We start from the raw sequence: 27,998 nt of genomic DNA, 5'->3' as shown, positions 1-27,998 counted from the left end.
TGTATAAAACAACAACATATAACGTTACCAACATTTCTAACCCCTTTAGCATACCGTGGTTCGTTCCAAACAAGTCAAGGTTGCCAGGTTGTGCTGATGTGTGAATGACAACGGTTTGATTTAGGTTGGTATTCGTTAAATTATGTAAAAAAGATAGAGCACATTATATTGGAGCCGTTGGTAACCATTCACAAAATTTCATTGTGTGAATTTTTAGTGTAAAGATTGTAATCTGAGTTGAGTGAAAGTGGGTGGGGGGCTCTTTCTGTCATTGGACTGTTCCAAAAATTATATGTGGAAGCAGGTTGAAGAACTTTCACTTTTATTCCCCTGTCAGTTGATTTCAAAGCATGCCCTTCTGTCCAATGCTGGCCGTCACAGACTTCCAGTCTCACCATGTTAAAACTTGACCCCTATTTCCCTATTGTCTTGTCACCTAACCCCTTCTCCACCCATAACCCCCTTCTGTCCTTATTGGAACAGCCCTTTGTGTATTGACCTGAAATTAAAGGGGCTAGGTGGGTCAGCTAATTAAATACTTAAGGGTCTTGAGTTGAACAACCGGTGTGTACGATGTACAATTCTGCTTATCGTCTGAGAACATGTTCCCGGATTTGTGTTTTTTACATGACATGTGACTGGTTTCTGTGTATGTACAGCACGATATAAGCCTGTTGAAGAATCAATAACAACAGCTGCAGTTGACTCGTCAATTTCATAGGAAAGAATCATAGACAACTGGGCAATCGGAGATGGCAGACTTCACCAACTTTACGTAGGTTGCAAGCAAACACTGTTAACACAGACTGTATTATAGCTACTAGACTGTCGTAAACAGTATTTCTCTGTCTTTGCCTTTCGAATGCCTGAGGTAACAATAATAATGTCTTTCTTGCCCTGCAGTGAGACAACACCCACGAACGATCCCGGCCACAGCCAGTGTGAACAGTCCTATCCAGCATGGCAGACACCTCCAACATCATGGCCAACAATGCCATCAGTGCAGTAGTGTTAATGGGAATAGTCCTGGGCCTCATGCTAGTTGTGACCAACATGATGAATTTTGTGTACAGCCTCTGGACATAAACATCCCACCAAATGGATAGACAGCCAATTGGCTGAACTGTGTTTTATGATATTTCATTGTAGTGATGTTCTAATGTGCAATCCGTTATTCCTTATGTGATGACAAATCGAGTAACCTCCATGTAAATGATATTTGTCAAGAGATTGTTTCCAGTTCTAACAATTACTAGACTACTTAAAAAACTGTTTCATTCCACCATGATAGTTAAAGTTCACAAGATGGTTTCTAACCGTTTAACATTGTTGCTTTTACTGATACTTTTTGTTGCGATGATAAAACATGCCAGTACTAAACGTGTGCAGAAGAAGGCTGAAAACAAGAAGGAAATTGAAAAGCCGAAAAACAGAGAATTAGATGTTGATCATGGACTGTTGCGAAGGGCAGTGCAGTTACCGATCAAACCACCAATCCAAAAAATAGTGGGAGCCAAGGACAGGTGGACCAAGTGGACAGGTCAGTCCTGCGACCATCTACAGGGTCTCTTAGATTTGAAGAAAAGAATCATGAACAGATTAAACCAAGGAATCGAGTCGGTCAAGAAAAAGAAGGACGCTACAGAAGAGGAGAAGAAATTTGAGATTCACACATTTGTTGTCTTCCAAAGAGAATTAAACGACAGTGAAACTGCCATTTTCCAGGCTGTGCACAGCTTGAAACACGCCTTGTCGGGAAATTATAGAGACATCTCTTATATGAGAGAAGCCAGTTTACAGAGATTAGATGCGTTAAAAGCTGCTACTCTACAGGAAGAGGAAGAGTATAGTGAACTGGTCCGAGTGGAGAATAAGGTACAAGAACTGGCGCACAAGGCTAACAGTTCCACCTTTCTGGAAGACATTCTCGCTGATGTGGCCAAAGCTGCCGACAAGTTAGAAGAGAGCATGCAGGAACATGTTTTTGATGAATCTAAAAAGGTGAGTATTGTATTATTTGTAATTGCTAGTATGCTCATTTGGCAGGAGTAAACAAAATGTTTTCGACAAAGAGTAAACTGTGTGACTGTTTTGTTTGCCTTGTTGCAAGCTTCACTGTTGCTAGAATTGCTCAATGTCATGTATAGCCTACAGGTGATCGTTTTCACATTTTTTAATATTCTCTTACTATGAGCAAGAGGTGGCTCTGAGTTGGACTACTCCTGCTACTGCAAAGTAAATTTTGATACTTAAACTACAAATGTTACATAGCTTAACTTGAAAGTTCATCTGTGTTGGTAGAAGTCATTCTTGAATAGTTGAACTAGAAATCCCAACACAAAAGTTAGACTCACCCAAATTTTTGACCAAACAGCACCAGTCTTTGTCAAGGAATGAACAATCCGCTGCTTGTGCTTTCAGTCAAAAAATTTGTTGAGTATAATTTTTGTGTTGGAATTTACAGTTCAACTAGTTCAAGAATGTTACAAAGCTATTGACACAAGGGCTCCCTCAGTTATCTTCCTACAAGAAGTATTTTTGAATTTGACAGACAAAGCTCCCTCTCCCTTCAGGCTCAGGGTGCCCTGATAGAAGCTGTCGTGCGAGTGAAAGAGGATCCCGGAAAGGTGAATGACTCTAAGTCAGGAGTAGATGATGGTGGGATGAGCATGCTGGTGGACTCCAAGGATAACCAGTACATCCTGACCAAGGCCAAGGACTCTACAACACCACTCGCACACAAGCAGTTGATCCAGGTAACTGTCCGTTGTGTTTGAAATTGAATTTTATAGCCAGTGTAAGTTAGCCTGACTAAGGCCTAGGCCCCAATTACCAACCCAGGTCCCAACTGGGTAGCTTTTGGAAACCAAAAATAAAATAAGAAAGGCAACAAAACACACAGAACATGAAATAATTAGTCCGACTGGAGTATAATTTGTGTACATGTACCAGTACTTGGTATTAACACTTATTTTTCGTTTCTGCAAACATCCTGGCCGGTCCCCATTTCTGAAATGGGACCTAAGCCTAGGATGGCAAGGTCTTGTGGATAGGCTTGTTAAAGAAAGTTTTGGGTTGAAATCCATAGCAGGCCCAATTGCCATTGGGAAAGGCAATATACACCTAATTTCTTCACTTTAAAATGGCTTTAACTTAAAGCACAGTGTGTATCAAGCATGTGAAAATTCCCACCACACTTATTGAAACGAGTCAGGGTCTTTCCTGGTGTTAGTGGATCAAACCTTACACTAACGGTCAGGTCTTAATCAGCTTGAACCATTACAAATGGTGTGTTATGCCTTAAGGCATTTTCCAATTATGCAAATAAAAAATAACAATCTAGCTAGTAGCAGCTCACTTTACAAAATGGTCCCCTATTGGGCAGGATCAGCCCCCTGTCATGTAGAAATTTGAAGTTTCTATTTTTGTAGATTCACATGTAATATATATACATGTACAGTGTAGTCTAATAAAAATAAAATGTCTTTGCCAGGATTTGATATTTTGAGACCCAGTTTTCTGTGAAGACAATGAGAATGTGTCACCATTTTTTAAAAGATCTTTCATGTTATGACAATGGAGGGCTGCATCGTTACATGTTGTTTATTATTGCCCACAGGACATCATCTTGATCCTGAGCATGTCATTCCTGTGGGGCTGGTTGTGCAATATTCTCCATCTGCCTACCTTGTTTGGCTACGTCATGACAGGACTGGTGCTGGGGCCAGCTGGACTTAATATCATCAAGGTAAGATTTCATTACATGTATTCAGATAAGAATTCATTGTTGTCATTACCCGGTATGTTAAGTTTAAGTCCATTCTACATCATACATGCCCCCATCACATGGCAGGAAAATCAATAGGCTGGCGACTGAGAGCTCTAAATGACATTTTCAGCAGTAGTACGACTGGTGTTCTCTTTATCATCACATGATCTTTAGAGATCAGTCAATATTCACAGGTGCATGTGTAAGCCCTATCTAGTGTGATGGGGTAGATTTTCAGGTAAAAAATTATAAGAGTTGGGATACACCTTTGGGAGAAAGCAGGCACTGGACAGAAGAAAGTGAAAAGCTGTTGTGCCACACATCGGCATTGGCTGAATTGTGTGGCAAAGAAAGAATTACCTGTTGGAGTCTATGGTGATCAACACATTCAGTTGAAGCTCAACCACTATGTGACAAGCTATAGTATAGGGGAACTCCCATTTCCCAACTCCATTTCTTTAGACTTTGGGCCACACGGCCATGCAAACAGTGTTGGATGGCACTACAGCAGGGGGCTAGTATGGACAATTTCCTAGTACAATCAAACCTGTGCAAGTTACTAGATTTGTACGCCTATGAAAGGGTCAACTGGCCATTGTGACTACTTTTTCATTGATATTATTAAGATTTTATCTGTCACTTGGTTGGTATCCTCCTCATCATGATATTGATAGGTGCAGCCACATTTGTAGTTTGTATGTTGGACAAGTCAATGAGTGGTTCGAAGTGTTTATTTATTTTGCATCCTGTTTGCATGTTTCTTGTCCCTTTTGTTGTGTAGGCAGTTGTGCAGGTGGAAACACTGGGAGAGTTTGGAGTGTTTTTTATCCTGTTTACCGTTGGGATGGAGTTCTCCCCAGATAAACTGAGAAAGGTAAGTTACAGTGATGTCAAACAGGGCTTGAAATACCGGTTGAGTCTGCAGAACGTTAGTCTTGAAAGTTCTTAGTGGTACATTTGAAATCATATTAACTGCTTGCTGTTTTTAAGGATGCAACGAGAAAAAGTGCAATCATTCTTTTGATTTACCTAGCAGATCTTGAAATACCTGGTGCACATGCAAATTTATGAACCTGAAATTGGAGCCATGTATTAATCTTTGATTATGGGTGTACATATATTGTATATTGTATATGATATAATTTTGTATATATTTGTGTTATGTAATATGTTATGTACAAAAGGTGCATAACTATACAGTATATTCTTGACATTTGAGCATCAGAAACAATAATAAACCATAGTTGTATTACTTTTTCAAATTTGAAGTCAGCTGTAGAACTTTAAGTTCAAACTATGAATATGAAGAGTAACAGTAATCAGGTTTTGCTTACATTCTACTTTTTCTCATGTCGTACATCCATAACAACTATTCATAAGAATGCCTACCTATACTGCCCCATGATGTTACTGTACCTCTGTGTTGCCCAGACCTGGAAGGTAGCAGTCCTGGGCAGCCTGGCCATGATGCTGCTGATGGTGTTGTGTGGGATCCTGTGGGGATATCCTCTCAACATCTCCTGGAAACAGAGTGTGTTTGTGTCGGCCTGCCTGTCCCTGTCCAGCACCCCACTGGTGGTCAGGTTCTTAAGCACGTCGGCACGGTCGGACCACAAGCATGACGACCCTGATACTAGTGGTAAGTCTTTCAAATCTTGTAATGATAAGAACTTCATCTGTAGTTACAAGTCATTGTATGTTGGCTCATGTAGGAGGAATCAAAGTTTCAACCCAACACAAGAGAATCTTACCAAATTGTGTTACTGGTGCAGCTCTGGTTTTTGTCGAAGAATGAATCCGCTACTTTTAGATCTGTTGAGTCTCTTGATACAAGTCACAGACATTTTTAAGGGCATATGATCAAATGTGCAAGATATGGTTCAATTCCTTATGTAGTTCTGGGCCTGGCAGGGTAGCTTAGCCTGGTAGACATCCCATTATTTTTCGCAAACCCCTTTCTAATGTGTTATGTAGTAATAGGCTGTTGGCAAATCTAAACTGCATGTTGAAATATGTTGTTGTTTTGGGCTGATAGTTAGATAGTATGACAAGATAGAATGTGTGACAAAATAAACTGGAGGTCAAACTTTTGTTTTTGCACTAACTCTGTACATGGTAAGATACTGGATAGATAGCTTGGAGCATAAATGTGTCTAGAATCTATATAATTGCAATATAATTATATTGTAGGATCGTACTACTAGGATATATCATAATAAGAATTGAAGTCTATCATGACATAACCCACACATAGATTTTGTTACAGGGCAAAGCCTGTTATCTAGTCTAGCTCTTTTTATCCCAAGTTAAAGTATACTTAGTAGGTGCTTCAGAAATATTTCTTAAGCTAGCTAGAAAAAAAACTAGCAAGCAAGGAACCATAGTAGACAGGAAAAAAGAGGAATAGGCAATGGAAAAGATGGGAATATATTATCAGAGCATGGACAGGCATAACGCTAAATTTAACACAGAGAAGAACAGAACAACCAAGAAGGGTGGAGAAAACTGGTTGGCAGTTCTTGTGTGGTATAAGTAAAATAGTATAAAATGAGATTGGTGGGAGAGGGTTCACAGCTGTGTTAGACAGAAGCAATTCTACTACAGTCAGTGATTTGGGAGATTATTTCTACAGCTGACAATTATTGTATTGCGCTTAGAGTAACAACATGCAGCTTCAAGCAAATGGGCCATTGATATACAACTTTTGTTTGCTTCAGAGTTTGATGGCTTCCTTGTTATATCAAGGCACAGCAAGCGCTTATAGTAGAAATACACATCATACAAGTTGTGTATACTGTAGATTGTTTGGCCTGCTTTTCTTTGTCGACGTTAATTTTGCTGTAACAGTTAAAGTTTGTTTTCCACCTTCACGATTATTGCAGTTGGCTGGTGACAGTTTCTATCAAAGTGGTGGTGTCTCCCTTATGATGAGTACATCTGTCTGAACTATGTCTGAAGTTTGGTGGTTCCTATAGCAATTATGAAATGAAATCTTTAAGTAGGTATCAGTAGTTATCTTAACTATACTAGCTCCTAATATGAAGCTCTCTGTGTTCTTGCTTTAAACAATGGTGACAGACATTGTTCCCACCGAGGAACTCTGTCTGGATCTTACTCCGCATGATGGTCCAGCCGAATCAGAACAGCCATCAGGAAAATCTAAGTGGATTGGCAAAGGTAGTTGTTCTTCCCTACTAGGCCACAGCAAGTAAATCTTATTGATGACATGCTATCCAAATCTAATGCAAGAGCACTAAAAACCAGAAAGGGCAAAAGAAATAAGATGCTTGATTTAGAAAACAACAACAAGATCACAAGAGCATTAACTAGAATTAAAGTGACAAAACATGGTATCATAGCTACCAAGTGTTTTATTCCTGTATTTTGAGAAGTGCAGAAAGTGATGCTAGTGTGGTAGCACAGTATTACCTGCCAACACTTCGACACAGGAGTCACTTTTCTATTGAAACACTAAAGGTTACCACAGATATTTTACCATTTTCAATATTATCCATTGTTTACTATTGCTAAAGTAAAGGGGTACACAATCCCCCCCCCCCAAATCAGGAAAAATCAATGCATGTGCTGATGTCATCCTTAAACTTTACCTGCTGTGGCCCTATGGCTGTAAGGTGCACATGGTCATCTCCTATCTTGTTTGGGTTTTAAGGTAGCGCTTACAATGGTGGTGTGTTGTTTCATATGCTTCAAACTTATATGTGTCAGCCCCATATCAATTACCTGGTATTATGTTCTCAATTTGTTAGATTATGTAGAATATATATTGATATATTGTATAGAATGCCTTTTAATCTAGTATGCTGATTATTAAAAAAAAAAAACTCTTTAATGTTAATATTAGTAAAATTCAGAGCTGAACACTGCTTTAGGACTTCTATAATTACAGGTTCCTGCATTAGGTATTAATAGATCAGGGATAGGGATTTCTTGTTTTAACAATTTTTCTTAAGATCATAATGCATCATGATATTATCTTGTTTTTCTTAAGTCATTTTTCTTGTTTTGCTTAAGTCAGATTTTCCTATTATATTCTTACTCCTTTGTTTTTATATAATTTTTTGTTCATGTGTGACCCTCCTACAGGCAAGGATAGAAATGGAAGGGTGCTAAAAGCTGATAGGCCATATTCTTAAACAACCTTGAACCCCAGCCTTATGGATATAATTGTGTATTATATATGCAATAACTTGGTTGCACAAGCACTCATACATGTAATATTGTCCTTCAGATAAGACTATGATACTGGCAGTGTAGAAGTTTTAGAGATCTTGCAAGCTGAAATATGTGTAATATGTGAATAAGAGTAAAAGATGTTACCAAGGCACATGTCCGTGTACAAAAGTACAAAAGGAATCAAAGGCATCTGAAGTAAAAGTTACAAACACACAGACTGTGGGACCAATGTGAGCTGTACTATAGTACCTCTTCATGTTCTGTGTGTGTCACAGTCTCCAGTGAGCTGGATTACTCCTCCATCCTGCTGGGCATACTGGTGATGCAGGATGTGATGCTGGGCCTCATCATGGCCATCATGCCCACCCTGGCCCCGTCAGGCCCGCCGGACGTTATCGGCCAGTCCACCACTGACCACCGCTCGGCCTGGGACACGGTCAAGGCCATCATGGCCCTGCTGGAGGCTGTGGTCGTGGTGCTGGGACTCAGCTTTGTCCTGTCCAAGTACGTCATGTCCCCGTTCTTCAGGAAACTCCACCTGCAGGGCAGTAAGGAGATGCTACTGATGGGGACAGTGGCCCTCTGCTTCCTCATGCTACAGGTAAGCAATGTCTGTGCCTGTCTTTGTGCCTGTGTGTGTCTATGTAAGTCTCTGTGTTTGCATGTGTGTCAGTAGCATTGTACTCCAGTGGCTAGCGGCCCTGCCTCTGGAACTAGATGCCGTGAGTTTGATTCCGGCTGTGTCGTTTACCCAACATGCACACTACCGGAAAAGGTTGTGGTCCTTAGGTCGGGACGTGAAGCCGTGGTACACTGTTCATTGTCGTAAAGAGCTAGGGGACACTTGAAACAGACAGTAACTAGTGCCAAAACACTACATATGCTGCCCAAACTACATACTCTCACACAATCATACATCCTCTATGCTGAAGTTTTTGCCTGTGGGAATAAACGGTTGCAAAGCAATATGCATAAAAGGGTTAACGATAAAGAATCCACACAGTATATGTAGGTAACATTATCATGTCTGATTTCTACCCATGTCAGTTGACGGATGTGCTGGGTGTGTCCATGGAAGTTGGGTGTTTCCTGGCAGGTGTACTGGTCAGCTCACAGGGACATCAGGTGGTGGAAGAACTGCTCAGTCTCATCGACCCTGTCAAGGACATATTTGCCAGTATCTTCTTTGCTACAATAGGTGAGAATCTCACAGTTTGTCTATAATTGTTTATAACCTGGGTACTCAACATAAAACACTGAAGAGACACTAAAAGACTTAGTCAAGTCCTAATCTCTTATATGTCCTCCACCTTTCCTTGTATGAAGAAATTTTGTCTGTTAACAGCTGTAAAGGATATAATCTTTATGCTCATATCGTATTGTCACCAAATATTTCAGTATGTTTTTATGACCCATGTACAGCTTGCATAGTTTGCTGATTTTTTATTTTCTTTAGACAATAAAACGTGTGAACACTTAGACTGACCGTTGTTAGAGAACTGATTTTACTTTACTTGCAGGTCTTCATGTCTTTCCAACCTTTGTGGTATATGAGTTGAGTATACTCGCCATCATGACACTGGTAGTGGTCTCACTAAAGGTAAGAAACTAGGGACATTATTCTACTTATGTGTAGTGAATTTGGTGTACATGTTAAGTACTTACACTTGATGTCTATTTCTCATGACAAGTGTAAGTTTAGTGAGTGTACAACATTGATCAATATAAACGTCATGTTTACATTATGTACGTGTATGTGCGCCAAAAATAGTTACTCAAGCAACTGGATATGGTTTTGAAACATTTTACATGTATGTGGTTTCACAGCAAGGTGGCATGCATACAGGGGCCTTGTGGGTAGGGCTATTGACTCAGAACCTGGAGGTACCAAGTTCAAATTGCTGACAAGTCTCTATGACAAAGCCACACCTCTAGCAACTTAGAGAAACCACCGCCCTTATCTAAAAAAGTAGGGGACTGTCACAATGTAAGTTGATGAAATAAATTTGTCTGTATATGCAACTGGTACATGTACCTTACTCTTCAGTACAAACCTTTAATATGTGTTACACCATTAAACCATTTACCAGGTATGCAATACAGAAAAATAAGCACAGGTTTTCAAAGAGTAAAAAGTCTGACAAATTCTAATGATTGTTGCAGTTCATCGTGGGGGTTGCAGTGCTGGGCCTGTTCCTGACCTCCCGCCAGTCCTTCCTGAAGTGGTTAGTGGCCGCTGGGTTGGCGCAGGTCAGCGAGTTTTCCTTTGTGCTGGGCAGCAGAGCACGCCGCCTGGGCATCATCTCAAGGGAGGTGTGTATCTATTATCTCGTAAAAACAGAGGTATTGTTTTTTGTTTGTTTGTCTTTGTTTGTTTTCCCCTCTAGTTGTTTGTGTTCTTCCCCAAGTGCAAAAAGAAGTCAAATTTAGCAAAAATGTGTTCACTTGCAAAACCTTTTCTTAATCTTATATCTAAGTTTAAGTTCAGCCATTCTGGTTTGGTTAACTCTATGCCAATGTTCTTATGTTGAAGGTGTATCTGCTAGTTATATTTCAGCCATACCATAGGTATGGTGAAATATATTGTATTCGTAATGTTTCTTTCTTTCTTTCTTTCTCCTGTCAAATCTTCAGAACACGGTATCTCCGTTGTTCCTCAACCGAATGACTTGAAATTTGGCACAAGGGTAGGGCCAATACCCTCGGGTGTTTTTTTCATTTTTTCCATATCTGTCTCTTAAATGATTTTATTAAGGTTTTTTGGTCATCTTAAGACCAAAACTGTATATTTGGGCCCCCTGTACCCTGGTATTATAACCGAATGAGCTGAAATTTGGCACAGATGTGCCTTGATAAGTCCCCCATATAGATTCAATATCAGTTTTGGTGTACAGTACAACAAAATGCTTATTTTTGCGATTTTTTGACCAATTTTTGACCAAAAAAGGACACTTTTGGCCCCTGTACCCTGGTATTACAACCAAATGAGCTGAAATTTGACAGAGATGTGCCTTGATAATGCCCCCATATAAATTTAAGAACACTTTTGGTGTACAGTACAACAAAATGCTTATTTTTGCGATTTTTTGACCAATTTTTGACCAAAAAAGGACACTTTTGGCTCCTGTACCTTGGTATTGCAACCGAATGAGCTTGATTTGACACAGATGTGCCTTGATAATCCCTTCATATAAATTCAATAACACTTTTGGTGTACAGTGCAACAAAATGCTTATTTTTGCGATTTTTGGCCAATTTTTGACCAAAAAAGGACACTTTTGGCTCCTGTACCCTGGTATTACAATTAAATGACCTGAAATTTGGTATAGATAGGCATTAGATACTTGGTAACAAGATTCAAGTAAAATTTTTGACATAAACAACTTTAAAATGATTAATTTTGGCACTTTTCTGAGGGGAAATTTGTTTTCTTTTGGCCTCCTGACGTGACCTTCCGTGACCCCGCACAGAGCCACACCTGTGCGCGTCAGCCGGAGAGTTAATTGAATCAAAGACCTAGCCAATCAGCGAAGAGGAGGCCAAAGGCTAATTAATATTCATAAGCGGGGCCTCATGATCCCGTATATAGCAGTGTTCCCGCCAGGGGGAGCAAAGCCCGCCTAAGGCTCTCGCATTTTAGACTATTCAGAAGGCTTTATATTGTATCAGTTCTTAGGGGCATATCTATGATAATCGCAGCAGTCACTTAACTTCTCTTCAGGAGTTTAGCGTAACACTGTTTCAGGTCAAACCGTCAAAGGCAACTAAAAACAAACTTTAACGTTACTGAGTTCAACAGTACTTATAACTTGTTATCCGAAGTTGAAACGCTAGCGATGGTATTTTCGCTGCGCTGTTAGCTCCGTGCGACTGTTGTTGACGGTCTTATAACGGTATATTTTGCACCCCTGTACCCTGGTATGAGTAACATTTGGTATAGATAGGCATAAGATAGTTGGTAAAATGATCCAAGTAAAATTTTTGGCATAAAGTACTGTAAAAGGCTTAATTACAGCACTTTTTTTAGGGGAAATTGGTTTTCTTTCGTTCTCCATGCCGTGACCTTTCGGACGTTCACCCCACAGAGCCGACATCTGCACCTGCGTCTAGCCGGCAGGAAGAGTTAATTCAATTAATGGTTCAGCCAATCAGCGAAGAGGAAAGCGAAGGCTAATTAATATTCATAAGCGGGACCACACAATACGTTAACTTGAAGACTCAGGCCGTACAGACTTCTCGCCAGGATTTTTTCAAAGCGTCGGACAGGGGTCCGGGGGCCGCCGAATGTCCCTGGCGGGGTCCAGGGGCAGGGCCACTGTGGGGGGGACCCAGGTGGGCGAAGCCCCCCCGGAAGCTCTTGCATTTTAGGCTATTGAGAAGGCTTCTTTTATCAGTTTTTTTAGGGCCATATCTACGATAATCGTAGCAGTCACTTACTTCTCTTCAGCAGTTTGACTTTAAAATATTTCGGGTCAAAGCTTCAAAGACAACTAAAACCTCATAAACAACAAACTTTACTTAGCTCAACAGTATACAAAAATATTGTACGGGTTGCCATCCTTAGTTGAAGCGCTTATTTATAGCGCTAGTATCTTCGCTGCGCCGTTAGCCGCCGTGCGACTTTTGTTGACGGTCTGATATCCCTACGTCGCCGCCTCGCTGATATTCCCACGGACATGTTTCAAAAAAAATACCCAGCAAAAAACGCTGTTCTGCGTCAAATTCTATTCTATAAAACTCAGTGTTACAGTCTAAATATTTTGTAGAAGCACCGCTGTAGGAAAGAAGGTCCAAGCAATGTAAAACATCACGTAGCATGAAGTTCGCTGTCAACTGGCACACAGCACATGACTGTTTGAAACTCTAAGTCTAATCAACAGCCGTGTTTGATTGATAGCCGGCGGTCCTATGATGAAGTCGGCGAAAGGTGCGTTAGTTAGAAAATCTGCGTTTAGTTTTGATACGTAATTATAAGTTAGACAGTGGCGAGAATGATTATTTTCTCATCAATATTTCTCTTCAGAATTATTTGAACTTAATTGTACATCTAAACAATTGGCTTACCTGTGTAATGTTTATATGATTAATGATCAGTGTACTGAAATCATGTGTAACGTATGGCTCCTAGTCAATAGATCAGCATTTTCTCTATAGTGACCACCTGTCTATAGTGGCCACATTTCCTAGTGCTGTTGTTGTTTGGCATAAACTTTGAACATTTAAATTGTAAGTAACTTTAAACTGCCAGAGTTTCAGCCCAATAAAACACTCTCAGCGCCAGGGTATGAACAGACTGACCAGACAGACGAAAATAAATCCTCGAACAAGGTTCAATAGTATCTTCCGGGTCTGGCAGGAAGTTGTTAAACTAAAATAAGAATAGGCTCGATGGTTGATTGCATACAAAGTAAAACAGTTTAACAGTTTTACAGCTTGAAGAAAACAAACGCTCCTACAGTACCTGCACCTGCTTGATAATTATTAAATCGTATGCCCTACTTGAATAAAAAAAGTTCATTGCAATAATAAATGTACCCACATCACAAGGAGCTTATACTTTTTTAAACTTACACCTAGTTATCGTACTGAAAATTGTTAATGACATTACATGAAGTCATTCAACAATTTTCAGTCATGATGAAAATTTTCTGAATGGAAGGTGTGATTATTGTCATTTTCTGAAAAATAGAAGCAAGCTCTGTTTTTACCTGGAGTCAATTCACAATACCAGTCCACTTTGGGGGATAATGTACTGTTAAGAGGATGTTCCATTTTTGCGCAGGGGTGATTTGGAACAGTCCAATGTTGCGTGGGAAGGGGTATGGCTGAAATATGCTGTATTTGCTCTTAAGCAAATGTCGGCCTTTCTAGTTCTTAACTCTATGTCTATGTTCTTATGTTGCAGGTGTATCTGCTAGTTCTTGTCTGTATGTCTATGTTCTTATGTTGCAGGTGTATCTGCTAGTTCTCGGGGTGACCACCTTAAGCCTACTGCTGGCTCCAGCCTTGTGGCAACTCTCCCTCTGGCGCTTCCGGGTCATCCGACGACGATCCTTCAGTGGACCACAGATGACATGATGAAGAAGTAAACTTAAGGCGCAGTCACATCTGTCTTACAAGTATTTGGTCGTGAGATTTTTAGAAAAGGCAACTGTTACAATAGAACCAAGCATTGACAAGGATCTGCAACTTTTTCCCATCACAAGACAGGTGAAGATTGTATGTCAGGGGATTGTCTCAAAAGTGTCCAATAGTTGCTGTTGGAACATATTGTAGTACAATGAATGTGAAAGGACTCTTATGGACTTAAAGGTACACAGATGCCGACTTCTCACTTTCAGGTAAAAATTAGCAGGTGTTACAGTTTTATGTTGAAATATGAGATTTATTTATCAAAAATCTATTTGAATTTATCTTAGTATCATTACTCACCGGGTATGTACTTGAAGACAAAAAGGATTAGCCAAATGTATGTGTATGTTGATAGCAATAATGAAATTATTATATCAGCACCTTTGGTAGCCTTGTGGTGGACTACCATTGGATGAAGTAAGTCAGTAAATGAAATTAAGAATTTTTTTGCTTATTATTATTGTACTGGTTACAATGCAGCCATTGATGAAGAGATTTTAGAAGACTGTGAAGGTACCAAAAGTATAATGTAGTACTCTGTATTTTTGTGGTAACTCGATGACTATAATTATATTTTGTCATCACACGTTGAGTCTATCATTTACTACATGTGCCTTTGTTATACAACTGTGTAGCATTCTGTGGAAAAATTAAAGGTAGAACAGAACCTATGCCTACTTTACTTTCATTGTTGTGTTGGTGAATCATTTTTGTTAGGCAATATCAAATGTCTGATATTTTCCCGGAGAAATATTGTTTGGATTATGTTAATATATTTCAAATGAACAGCAGTGCATTGCAAACATAAGCACAGTGACACAAACAGATATGGACACACACAGGTACTGAATTGCTCACTGAAGCCACTGGTGCATCAATGTTTATTTTCATTGGCATTGTCAGGTAGAAGCAGTTATACTTAATTCCCCAAAATAGAATATAAGATACATGTATAGGAGAATTCTTGTACACAATCATGATGTACTTAGTACTTTGCTTACGCTGTCCTAAGAGCTTCTAACTGGAGTTCTGCTTCTCGCCACTATATGTTGCCGATGTAGGCGCTTTTGCGGCGAGAACACAATCCCAAACGTGAATTGTGTTCTTCAGTCAGATCCTCTGATGAAGGTGTCTGATAGACACTGAAACGTATGCAAAGTTTACTAAGTACATCCTGGTTGTGTACAAGAATTCTCCTATATCCTGTTATACTTTATTGTTCAAACATAGATAAAGCACACTTATATTCCTATATAATATGTTTATATAATATGCCACTAGTCAAAGTACTTGTGGCATATTATATAAACATATTATATAGGAATATAAGTCACGCGTAACATAACATGATTTTCTCTAGCCCAGTGGAGTCTGAAACTTAAGTTACAATGTCTACACTGATGTTGAAAATTCGCACAGTGAAGTCGTCTCCACAGCTGGCTAACTGGAGGTACTTGTTCCTTTCCTCGCTCTCCGTGTTCCCTGTTGTCGGTCGCCATGCCAACCGTCGGACAGCAAGACAATGACCCAGGTTACTAGGGAGAGACCAAACATCACAGATATATGATATTGCTAACGTAAGAAAGATAGTAATGTAGGTTTAATAATAATAATAATAATAATCATAATGGTTTATTGATATTGAGCAACTCGCAACCCTGGAGCTGAATTGTGTGTTCTTAGAGAGAAATTGTACTAAATATTTGTTAACCTAGATATTGTGTTATTTGCAATTTACTAAAAGTCAAAATACAATTATTTAGAATTGTGGTCATATCATTTAGTACATTTAACAAACTGTCATTCAACAAGTAACAATAAAACCTGAAGCGATAATAAAGTCGATTACAACAACTTTGCAATCTCGTATAGCTCAACTTCTGCATCCAGATCAATATAAATTCCCACCAAATTTTTGGGCTGTCGATACAATATACCAACATTTACAGACTTTCATTAAATAGGTTTTCATTTGTGGTTGAAAATTGCATATTTCAACAGCTATTGTAACAGTTATTATCAAATAGACACAAGCAAACCTTTGTGTAAGACTGCCAATGCCAATATGGTTCCAATACCATCAATGATTAAAAAAAAATGACTCATGCTGCATGCACAACAGCTTGACATGTACCTTCTGTCAATAGTTGTTTGTAGTGTCCAGTCTTCCTTCCCCCCAGCCGGGCTCCAACAGTACAGCACCACAGTACCTGACTCCTTACCAATGGCCAGGCAGTACCTGCTTCCAGAAAAGTAGAAATTGTAAAGTCTTGATCAAAGCAGTACTTAATTCCAGTAAAACACTATATCAACACCATATCAAGACGTACCACATGGAAGTACAAGACAAACCATTTACATGTCTTTAGTCAAAACAAGTATCAAGTCCTAATTCCTCCCAACATACATGTATGCCATCTCTTTTTTAATATAAATTCATTATATATCAAATATCAGCAAAGAATCTATGATCTGTTTTTGAAAATATTGGTCCAAATTTCCATTAAATTTTGAACTTCTTGACATATCAGTAGTTCATCATCATATACTTTTATTAGTTACTACTTGAAAACTTCTATGATTCACTTGATATTCTATGACAAAAAACGTTGATTACCTTTTAGACCCAGTCAGTACAGGAGCGAAATCTACAGCAGTCGCCGCTTCTCCCACATCCAGAGTGGTGGAGCGAGCACAGAACTCCCCCAGACACCCCTCTGCTGGAGAATGGTCCGGTCTTCTCCCCCACACAACCACCTGTAAACAACACAAACATGAAGTACAATAACCACATATTTTCTAATTACCTTAGTAAGGGAAATTAGTAAGGGAAATTCTGATGATTAACCACAAATTGCAATCATAATCAAACTAGCTAACTGACACTTGGCACAACAAAATAGTTTTTGCATTTAAAAAACCAAATTGATTTTTGTAGCATAATGTACATTTTGCACTTTTCACACTTCTTTCTTTATGCTTTGGCAAAGGTGGGTTCTTGTTAAAGGATAAGACCATACCTTTTTGTCCCGAGAGGCTGTAACAAAATAGTTGTCATCGTGGGACCAGGAACATCCCCAGATAATACGGGTGTGGACAGAGGTCTTCTTGTCTGTGTAGGCTATTCTTCTGAACAGTTCCCCTGCAATCATCAAAACAAATCACAGACAAATGAAAACAAAACTTCGGAGACCTCATATCTCCATGAAATTGTCTGATTAATATGTAAAAATTTAAGACTTTTACACATTTACATCTATGCTTGGTTATGAACACCTTTAGATAACTTACACCGGTCACAATGTTGATTGTCCAATCATTTGCCACTTAGAAGAATAATGGCACTTTTACATTAATTATGCAAATTAGGGACATATTTACATAATTGGTATCTGTTAATGTTCCACCAGCCACAAACTACATACATATTGCATGTATTTGAGTTCTATATATACATTTTGTGACATTATTCTTTATCTCATGTGGTGCACCCAAATTTGCACCCAATTCTTTTGGCTGGGTGCACCACTGCACCTTTATGTAATCCCGAAAATAAATTCCAAGATGTGCATCAAGGAGGTTTTATTCTTGACACACAAAACTGTCCTCACCATCAGCCTGTTCGGCAGGTTTTCTCCTGAAGAGTGCCCAGGTCCTGTCCCTGGATACAGACAGCAGCATGTCTCCACTGTGGCTGAAGCGCAGCTGTGTGACTGTGAGTGAGTGGTTCTCTAGATGACCCACCTGTCTCCAGCTGCTCGTGTCCCACAGCAGGATGGCGGCATGCTCTGATTTAGAAGCCTGTAGAGTGGTACAGAACACACTGAAGTCATCCTTAACTGTCTGTGTTCTAGGTTATACTGTATAGTCGCTGTAGAGTGGTACACAACACCCTGTAGTCATCCTCACTGTCTGTATTCTTGGATTTAGTGTATTAGTGCTTTTAGAGTGGTACAGAACACACTGTAGTTATCTGTACTATTGGTGTTCTAGGCTACAACTGAATATGCCTGTAGAGTGGTACAGACACACCGTAACAGTCCCTACTGTGTATGTTCTAGGCTATGACTGCAGGAGTCTGGAGAGTGATACAGAACATAGGACTACTTTAACAGTCCCTATACTACATGTACATGTATTCAACTTGAGTATGTTCTAGACTATGACCATTACCGTTACCATTGCAAATAAAAAGTTCATAAATGACGACTGACAATTGTGTGCTACATTGTATGTTCCATAGAACATCAAAAGATCTAAGCCCCCTGTCACTGTCTGCAGGTGTTGTCCTCACCTTGCAAGCAGAAGCCACAAGGGTTCCTTGTCTGTTGCAGGCCACACAGAACAACTCATACCCATGGCCATATCTGCATATAGAGGGAAAAATACAGTGCAAATGTAACAGCAATGGTGAACAGGCAATACTAACTAGGAGACACCATCCAGTAAAATTATGAACACACTCAACCAAATGATTACGATATCTCTAAGATTGAATAAAGAGCAATAATTGCTCATGTTTGCATGATATGACTTACAGCTTCTGAGTCTCTGGCCAGAGAGTGTTTTGTAGTAAATGCTCTTCTGTAGGTGGCCCTGAAACACATTGACACACACACACCAATGTTTAGGATAACAGTCGACACAATGAGTAAGATGTCTTGTACGGAATATTTCCCACAGATCTATTCCCAATAAAAATAAGCTGAGTGATTCAAATCCGGGATCAATACGTACCTTACCATTGCCTAATGTTCTTATAGAAATCATTCCATCACTCATGTACATGTACATTCCATTCATGTAACCCCTATGTAATGACCTTAGGTCTGTTGATTTGTAGTATTGTAAGACTTACTGTATTGTTGGACTTACTATGTAGTTCTGAAGGCTTGTAGTACATCTGTGGGTACTGTTCACTGAAACTGCTGGGGATCTCTCTGTCTGCATCCTCTGCTACAGACAGCTCTCCTGGAGAAGCACATTTTGTAAGATAGTGACTTTCCTTTAAACAATGTTGTAAACCACAAAGAAATAGGGCTGTTTGCACCCATGTAATGATGGGTATTGGAAAGCATACCTTCATATAACGCCTTGTTTGACAACCCAAGAGCAGGAACACTGGCACCTTCTGGGACATTGGAGACCTAAAAAAAAATTCAGAACATTTGTCCTTCAATCAAACGTACATATCAATTAAGTAGCGCAAAAGAACAATACTGAATACTGGCATGCATTTTATTTCAATCAATCTTAGAAAATTCTGCATCTAATTATCTGCTCCTAGCATTTACTTCACTTAGTTCTGCTTTTTAAATGAAGACATCCTAGACATAGACTTCCTAGCCTTTCCTCTAACTACATAAGTCCATAACCTTGTATCCATCCACTTTCAGCCTTTGTCCACTCTTCTTTGCAAGGAGGCGGCCATTGGGTAAGGTGTACAAGCTGTGCATACCAGGCTATGGACTTATTTCTGACAGACAAAATTTTCATGAATGGAATGGTAGCTCAGAGGTTTCAGAACACTTTTTACCCTCTCAACCATGTCCTTGGAGATGTCCACTCTTGCTACATTCTTCAGGTTCTGGAGGAAGTTCTTTGGAGCATCAAAAACTCTGAGTACCTTCTCATCTCCCCCTGATACAAACTGGTACCTGCTGACCATGGCCAGACAGTTGATGGCGTAACCATGGATCTGTGGCCTCCCCAGCTCGTACCAATGGGGCTGAAACAGAAGGCATGGAGATACTGATCATCTCATCGGAGGTACGTATCTCACACTGTCTCACTATCTTGTCTATCGTCGTGTGAGCAAGGAGGTTATATTATAACCTCCTTGGTGTGAGGGTTAGACGTACTAGCACATAGTTGCCGCATCTTGATACTGCCTCTTTCCTGAAGGTTAACATTGTGTAGGTTGGCAAGCCATCATTTATGTGATCATCTTCAAGTCATTATGAAGATCTTTCTAGGACACTTCTCTTCATTAATTTTCTGGAGGTGACCATATGATGTTCATGATGCTTTACCAGATGTGGAAAGATGCTCGAACACTCACTCTCACTCACTCACTTACTCACTCTCACTCACTCACTCACTCTAACAGAGCTACCGGTACATGTAAAATGAAACCCATATGTGCTATCAAGTTGATAAGGCCTCCTGACCAAAAAAAAAATGGCTGCAGATAAGGTCATGAATTAGGCAATTGGATTAATGACTAGCTGGTGTAGTATTCTCTGGAAATGATATCCTCTACAAATTTCAGTCACTGTGGTAAAATTCCATATGGTCCTTGTTGACTTGAACAGTGTACCATGTTCGACCAAATGTCCCTTTTGATCATCAGAAACCTTGACCTAGTCTCTGGAGGATAGACTATCTACCTTGAGTCCTTCCCTCCTCCAAGGTGCAAATAGCCTGGTAGTCCTGTCCAGGCTGACACTCAGCAGGAATTCCCCACCGGCTGGGTCCCAGGCTATGTCCTCAACACCATCAAAGTGACCTCCAACTGTCACACCAGGCTCCCAACTAGCCTGGGGAAGAAATGAAACAGATCATTTTCTGGTGAAGGCCTAGAGTCCAATCCAAGACACCAGACATGTTTTTTAACAATATCTATACCTATATATCTATTTCCAAAACATTGTCATGTCAACATCTACAGTGACATGCGGGGATCAAACTCCATATCTTGTGACTCATAACAAGTAAACATGTAAATGGCATTGCTATCCATTGCGGCATACATTTACTGTAAGTAGCCTGGTATCCAGTAGAACCATACCATCGAGGCGCTCAAGATGCTCTTCGGCGCTGTAGGGGTAGCCACCTGTGCAGTTAATTAGCGCAGGCCGGGGTAGTTCTAACAGGGTTAGGTAAGATTTTGTCGCGCCCTCCCTGCGTAAACTCAAAAGGCCGGCTACAAGCTTTAGCGGCGAAATCTCAAAGGGCAGCTAATCAGACAGGCTGACAGAAGCAGGTCGGTGCCTTAGCCTTGGGCCAGTTAAAGCAGTCCCCAAAGCCGACCAGCGGAGAATGGTACCCAGGCTAGGTATCCAGCCGGAAGCTCCAGAGTCTCTTCTAATTCTGTTCTCTTCGTATTTGCAGAAAGGATAGAAGAGACTCGGGAGCTATGAAATGGCTGGATACCAGGCTAACATTGTAGCTCACTACTTATAACATAAATTTTGTACAAGTTGAAACACAAAAACCAGGTCAGCCTGGTAACAATTACCCACAGCAGGCACAGAAAGGCCTGTGGGTGTTTTTGGTCCAGTACTGTCTTATACTGCATTTAAAGACAGGTAACTGCAGGCCATTATACTGGCCTGAACCTAGAAACAGCGCTTTAATGAAAACCACATTCCAGCATAGCAGCAGTATGGACAACATTATCTTTAACCTGTAACTTACTTACATTAACCTGTAACTGTCACTCTTAATCTTAAGATGAACCTGATACAAGGAACAGCAACTGATATGATTATTGACATGTAAATGTAGATATTACTTGGTGCAGATTGGGATGTGGTCACAAGGGGGATTAGGCAAAGTAACTTCATTTATTGGTTCTATGACTTCAAAAATAAATTGAACTTGGAACGAATGAAAACAGTTCACAGGAAAAAACTGTACCTTTGTGCAAGCAGTTTTAGGAAGAGAATAAAGTCAGATCTAGGTTTTCCTCTCAAAACTGTTTTCAAGTTGTCTTTTTACAAAATTTTGAACTTAAACTTATCCGTGATCCAAGATAAGGAATGTCATGACGTAAGATATTAGGGATGTTATCTGAAACGTCTGACCATCTCTAAAATCATATCCAGTTGCTTATTATATATATAAGTATTTGCTATTTGTCGTATCTTACTACCTAGATGTTTAACCTTCATCCGTATCCAAGATATCAAATTGGTGTGGCCTTACGTCTCCAGAGTGCCCCCTACCTGTTGTGTGAGGTCAGCATGGTGCCACAGATGGAGCGCCCCCTGGAAGCCATGAGCGATGATAGACTGGCCATCTGGGCTGAACTGACAGCCCAGGAACCCCAGGGTGTTCCCTCCGACCTCCCCAACACGGTCCTACACACATGGCAGGCATTTAGTACTGATGTCCACATTCTGGCTAGTTTATGGTCCCGACAGATTATTACCAATGCATGATAAAGATGTATACTATGTGTACTAAAATATTTTGTAAATGTGCCATAAGGCCACGACAAAATTTGTTGGTTCAAGGATTTGGAAAAAAAAATGCTTTATTTGAAAACCATCATGAAACAAAGCCCGAGGACCAGGTGTATGCCTTGATGCACTCAGGTTTATGGAGTGGACATGGTCATATTCAAGTTTTCCTCCCTGCCCATTGCATTTATGATGTCCACTTGCTATATTTTCACTTTAAAAAAATCTGTGAACCAACAAATTAAATAGGTGTGACCTAAATTCTCAAATTTCTTATGAATGTCAAGAATATTGCATGTTTACCATTAATACAATGAGAACAAGTCGTATGTGTGTAATCTATTATACAGAAATCTGCATAATCCAAGAAATTCTAAGAATCCAAGAAATCAGGGACAATCCTGACCTGATCCAGCCAGATCCCTGAGGTGGGATCAGGTTTCCATAAGATCATGGTCTTGTCCATGGAGGCTGAGAGCAGGGACAGGGGCTGGTGTCTACTGCCATCTGAAACATACAAGGGTGGAGTTGTGTGGTGCAATCGGCAGGGTGTTTGATTCATAACCTAGAGGTTCTGGGTTCAAATCTGCTGATTGGGAAAGGCACTTAACATGACTTTCCTCACTTCACTCAAGTGAAAATGAGTACCTACTAGTAGGCTTGTAGGGCCAGCCATCAGATAAGTCCAGGTCCCTTCTTTGAAAAGAGCCACACCTAGAGCACGTTAAAGAACCCACCGTACTTATCAAAAAGACTGTCCTTCCCGGTATAAGAGTGGATCAAACAAATCTGTCTGGATATGCAGCTTAAACTGTTTAGTGAAAACCTGGTATGTTACACCATAAGGCGGTTACCAGATAGGCAAAACAAACAAACAAGAAAGGACATACATATAAAATACTACATGGTGTAATCTATATTATCTAAGGTACCAGTCCAAGAAAATCTGGCGTCTTCAAACAAAAGATCTTCCAACATCTGAATTTGTTTTTCAAATTTTTGACATTGGCATATGCAGCACAAACACACCACACAAATAAATAGTGCATTTGAACCCATGAAATACAACTTCAATACCTGAGTGAAATATGACATGCTATTAGGTTGGAGTGGTGCTGTTATGTAAAAGCATTTTTCTCTTGTACACAAACTACCTGAACTCTTACCATTGAAGACTGCAGGTTGCCAGTGTACTCCATATATCCAGTTTTCATGTCCTGCCAACACTGCCTCCAGTACTACAGCATAACTTTGGCTTTTGTCTAGTAAAAAAGTACGCAAGAAATCATGTACTGGCTACAAATTTCATTGTACAGTCAAAACTGCCCAATAAAAGCACCATCAAGGCAATATATTCTGGCATATGTGGACAGGTGGTCACCATGAACAGGTTCCTTCATGCTTGTGTCAATGGGGAAATCATCTAAACTAAAGTAAAGGACCACCAAAACTGGCAAAAGTGGTCAAACTGGCCAGGTGGTCCTTACATGTATATAGAGGGGATCATTTGTTTGATTGCATTTATTCATTTGATATTCCCAGAAAAAGTGTACATTATTGGAAATTCACTCATTTTTGCAGGGATTCCAGTAGGACTGTAGAGTTTTTGCAGTATCTAAGTTTGCAATAAAAACAATACTGTGGCACAGAGACGCTGCAAAAATCAAACTGCCTAATATGTCAAGACTCACTTATAGAACCGAAGAAAATAATGCTTTTACAAAGCCTCTGAATATCTAATTTCTTCAGTTTTCTTCAGACAGGTGACTTCAAAAGATACCAGCTCCTGTAACAATTGTACAGTACCTCCATGTTGGATGCTAAATGACTTCTCCTTGACTTTGATTTCATCCTCAGTAACCTGTTCCTCCCCATGCTGTAATGTAATCTTCCAGACTCTGATGAAACAGTCCTGTCCACAGCTGGCCAATAACAGATCACCTTCATCTGGGATTAAACAGATATGACAGGATATCGAATATAAATGTATACCTCCATGAAATGTTTTTATAAATCTCTTGACACTTTATGGTACACATTTGTAGTTTGTACAACACAACTATGTCCATTTTACACTTTACATGCTCCACTCTTGGGCACATGTCAGGCTTAGATTCCTGACTTTTAAAGCCTAGTACTCAAAGCCTGAATCTACTATTACAATAGCTGTTGAGTCTCTGCCTATTCTTTATCATTAGGTTTGTGTATCAGGCTTTTGACCATGTGCCATCATTCGTTTCCGGCAGGAACGAAATTGAACACACACAAAGACAAACAAACAAACTAAAGTAATAGTTCCATCTTCATGGGTCTCATTAGCCTGAATACCATACCCCAGCTCAAGATCAATATTTTTGAGATCGGGCAGGGGTATGGTATCCAGGCTTGGGTCCCATTGGTCCATGATTCTTTTTTTTCTAAATTGAGTGGAACCACTTGTAGCACAACACTTAGGTTAGGTAATAGGGAAGCAAATTGGTGGGATATGGCAAGCAATCTTTAATAAGGTTAGCTTACTACACACCATTGGCTGTGAACTCCACCCCTCGGACCCAGTCTTCGTGTCCCTTAAGGGTGGCCACTTCTCGGAAAGCCTCCCCCTGCCTGACCCAGAGGTGTATCCTGTCATCATCCCACCCACACGCCAGGATAGGTACAGAGGTGGTGGGGAGGGTGGACAGGGCAAGGTCCAGGGCAAAACTGTTCCCACAACACACGGTCTGCTGGCAGGTCACCTCATCTGAAACAGTGTGACCAAAAATCAAGAAGACTCAGTTCAGGTTACAGTCTGATAAACTTTTATAATGCATCAACCATTGATTAGCTATCATACAGATTATAAGCCAGTCAAATTTGGAATCCCAAGACACCATGTTACCAAATTAGGACTCTTTGAACCTAAGTTCAGCACCCTTAGAAGAATCCACAAAAATTGCGTGGTAACGTAGCTGTTACACTCAGAAATGATAAGATAGTTAAGATAATTATATATGTAGTTAAGATAATTATATATGTAGATAATCTTTAAGATATGTAGATAATCGTTTCAAATAGACATACCACTCCCTTGTCTCCTTTCCCATATTCTGACTGTTGAGTCCACAGATGATGTAACCAGCAGTGTCCAGAACTCGTCTTTGTTAGATGTCGGCACATACATGGCTTCAGTGATGGTCACTGCTGCACTGTGTCCCCTCAACACAGACACAACCTCAAACTGAAGGAAAGTGGACAACCTTTCATCACAAGAAATTAAAAAAAAAACTGGGTGACCAATGACTGGAGAGATTACCTGTACAACTGTAAGCCTGTAATTTGTGTAAATGTTCCAAACAATTTAACCACACTGGGGGAACCCTTGCTTTATTGACAAGTGTAGTGGAATCCTAATTATGCAATTAAAGAATCACATTTCCTAATAGGATAAGAGAGGTAAATTAATTACTGTATTTTTTTGTTTGTTTGAACCTTTATTTATTCATGAGAAGCTCAATAGTTAGCACACTGCAGTGGCATAGGAAAACACTGGAATATGGCCTACCTTTGAGTCTTTTCTTCTCCAGAGTGATGCACTTTTATCAGCTGATCCAACAACAAACTCATCAGAAGGCTCTAAAACACAAAACATAATGTTACTTATTGTTGCCATGTTACACAGACTCTTTTTTCTTTGGTATCCCTGAAGCTACACTTCTTCAATACAAATATTGAAACTTGAAACATCATGATGCACGAATTGAATTTTCAAGATATTTTCATTAATTAAAAGAATTTTTCAATTATGAGCAGAGCAGAGCAGAGCAGAGCAGAGCAGAGCAGAGCAGAGCAGAGCAGAGCAGAGCAGAATCATAATTTCATTCAGTTCAGGATCCATCTCCGAGGTATTGCCAAAAAACACAACCTACCTCCATTTCCCTTGGGGATCCACCTGACACAGGTGACCTTGGCTGTGTGCTGACTGAGAGTCTCCAGAACTGATCCTGACTCTTCTCCATTCTGGGGATCAAACGTACATATCGTAATGCTATCTGCATTTACCCTTATTTTTTATACAAATCTTCAGGAAGAGAGCCGCCAACAGTAGTATCACAGTCTGCACTCTTATAAGTAAGCCTCTAGCTTCACATGTTGTATACCCTGTTACTTCAGGTTCTCCCAATGTAAATCTAAAGCTGGCTTTCAACTCCTTTGTAGTTTTCCTGATGCAGTGGCGGTGGCACCGGGGGGGCAGGGGGGCGGCTGCCCCCCCTGGAAAATATGTTGGGGGGGCGTCGCCCCCCCAGAAAAGTAAGCTGAAACCTTTTGCATTTTTTTGATGAAAATTTCATTAAATCAAGCTAGTCTAATGACAAATTTACCCGCGAAAATGCAAGAAATGGCGTTACCTCCCTTGTGACGGCCCGCGTCTTTGGCGCAGGACAAATGTTGCGGGAGTGTCGCTCTCAAAAATCTCCCTAGCAATAACTTGCGCCTCGGGCGCTCACAACGACATGGCGAAAATTTGTGTGGGTCATCGCCCTCAAACAATTTCTTTCTTTGACAAAAATGGCATTAGATTTAGCATAGTCTGCCAGCAAAATTTGTCCCTAAAAATACACAAAATGCCATTTCAGAGGGTGCAGATTTTGAAATTTCCCCAGACCAACCTTGCGACAGCTCGCATCTTCGGTACAGTCAAACCTGTCTATAGCGGCCACTCAGGGGACCGGACAAATTTGGCCACTATAGACAGGTGGCCTCTGTATAGAGGTGGCAACTTGTAGATAAAATACCCAAGGGACCGACAAAAAGTGGCCACTGTGGACAGGTGGCCCCTCTGTAGAGGTGGCCCCTAATACAGGTTTGACTGTACTCGAAATCGTGAAAATATTTTGGGGGCATCGCCCTCGCTACTAAAAACCATGTGTCTTTCTTACAGAATTGCCATCAAACTTAGCTTAGTCTGGCAGCAAAATTTGCCCGTCAAAACGCAGGAAATGGCGTTTTAGAGGGTCAAGATTTCAAATTTTCCCGGGGGAGCATGCCCCCGGACCTCCCTAGGATTGTCGCCTTTGGCGCTACATGTGCTGCAAAATTCTGTCAGGAAAGTTCGCCCCCCCATACGAAATTTGCTGCCGCCGCCTCTGTGATGTAGTGACTTCTTATGAATTTCTGTGTCACAAGACCTAGAAAAAACTCACAAAAGAGGGGAACGTTAACTGTAAGCTTTTCTTTGACAATTTCGAGCTTGGTGAAATATGCATCTAGTATCAAAATACAGTAGTTTGGGGTAGATTGCAAACAGGTGTCAGGAATATGCATAATTAAACACTTTTGTACTCAAAACCGGAAGTGCACTTCATTTCCAATCGTTTCTCTAATACTTTTATCAATAGAATAGATTTTGTCAGTGACACTACCTTGGGTTGATACACGGCCACCAGGTTCCCACTGCCGTACAGGATCAATCCGTTCCGTCCCCAGGACAGGCTGAACGGAGAACGGTTACAGGCCGCCGAGATAAAACACGTTTCTACTCCACCGTGCGCCGCCATCTTGCTAACCTGATAACTAACTAGGACCAGTCCATTATAACTAGGGACAATCTCGTAAAATGAGTCAACTTTATCAACATACTATTCACCGAGCAAATATCATTATATTTAAACAAATATATTAAACATTAATTGATATCATGTAAGTTATATTTCATGCTTGTAAATAGACATATGTTTTGA

General features: G+C 40.2%; 2 protein-coding genes across 6 annotated transcripts; one reads left to right on the top strand and one right to left on the bottom strand.

Annotated features, from left to right (window-relative positions):
* Positions 1–30: 30 nt before the first annotated feature.
* Positions 31–14,762, top strand: LOC118427237 (transmembrane and coiled-coil domain-containing protein 3-like). 5 transcript variants are annotated; one of them, XM_035836888.1, is made up of 13 exons: positions 48–124; positions 722–775; positions 904–2,001; positions 2,574–2,756; positions 3,620–3,748; positions 4,551–4,643; positions 5,201–5,408; positions 6,848–6,946; positions 8,239–8,564; positions 9,011–9,161; positions 9,484–9,563; positions 10,127–10,276; positions 13,916–14,762. In XM_035836888.1, the coding sequence occupies exons 3-13, from the start codon at positions 1,213–1,215 to the stop codon at positions 14,039–14,041; spliced, it is 2,334 nt and encodes a 777-aa protein (XP_035692781.1). In that variant the 5' UTR covers positions 48–124; positions 722–775; positions 904–1,212; the 3' UTR covers positions 14,042–14,762. The 5 variants fall into 5 exon arrangements, with proteins under 5 accessions (XP_035692779.1, XP_035692784.1, XP_035692781.1 ...); XM_035836887.1 differs by having other exon boundaries at positions 660–775; XM_035836886.1 differs by lacking the exon at positions 722–775 and having other exon boundaries at positions 31–124.
* A 176-nt stretch (positions 14,763–14,938) lies between these two features.
* On the bottom strand, positions 14,939–27,898 carry LOC118427242 (elongator complex protein 2-like). The gene is made up of 20 exons (XM_035836897.1): positions 27,681–27,898; positions 26,187–26,277; positions 25,823–25,893; positions 25,342–25,498; positions 24,806–25,021; positions 24,088–24,228; positions 23,448–23,543; positions 22,688–22,788; positions 22,045–22,179; positions 20,485–20,634; positions 19,632–19,823; positions 19,176–19,242; positions 18,971–19,066; positions 18,634–18,691; positions 18,390–18,462; positions 17,707–17,896; positions 17,116–17,237; positions 16,713–16,852; positions 16,230–16,337; positions 14,939–15,630 (listed from the first exon to the last, which is right to left on the bottom strand). Exons 1-20 carry the CDS (start codon positions 27,813–27,815, stop codon positions 15,474–15,476), a joined length of 2,496 nt encoding a protein of 831 aa, XP_035692790.1. The 5' UTR covers positions 27,816–27,898; the 3' UTR covers positions 14,939–15,473.
* Between the last annotated feature and the right edge of the window lie 100 nt (positions 27,899–27,998).

This window comes from Branchiostoma floridae, chromosome 12 (genome assembly GCF_000003815.2).
Source record: "Branchiostoma floridae strain S238N-H82 chromosome 12, Bfl_VNyyK, whole genome shotgun sequence".
NCBI classification, from domain to species: Eukaryota; Metazoa; Chordata; class Leptocardii; order Amphioxiformes; family Branchiostomatidae; genus Branchiostoma; species Branchiostoma floridae.
Note: the sequence above shows the minus strand (reverse complement) of the source record. Positions and strands in the feature narration are given on the sequence as shown.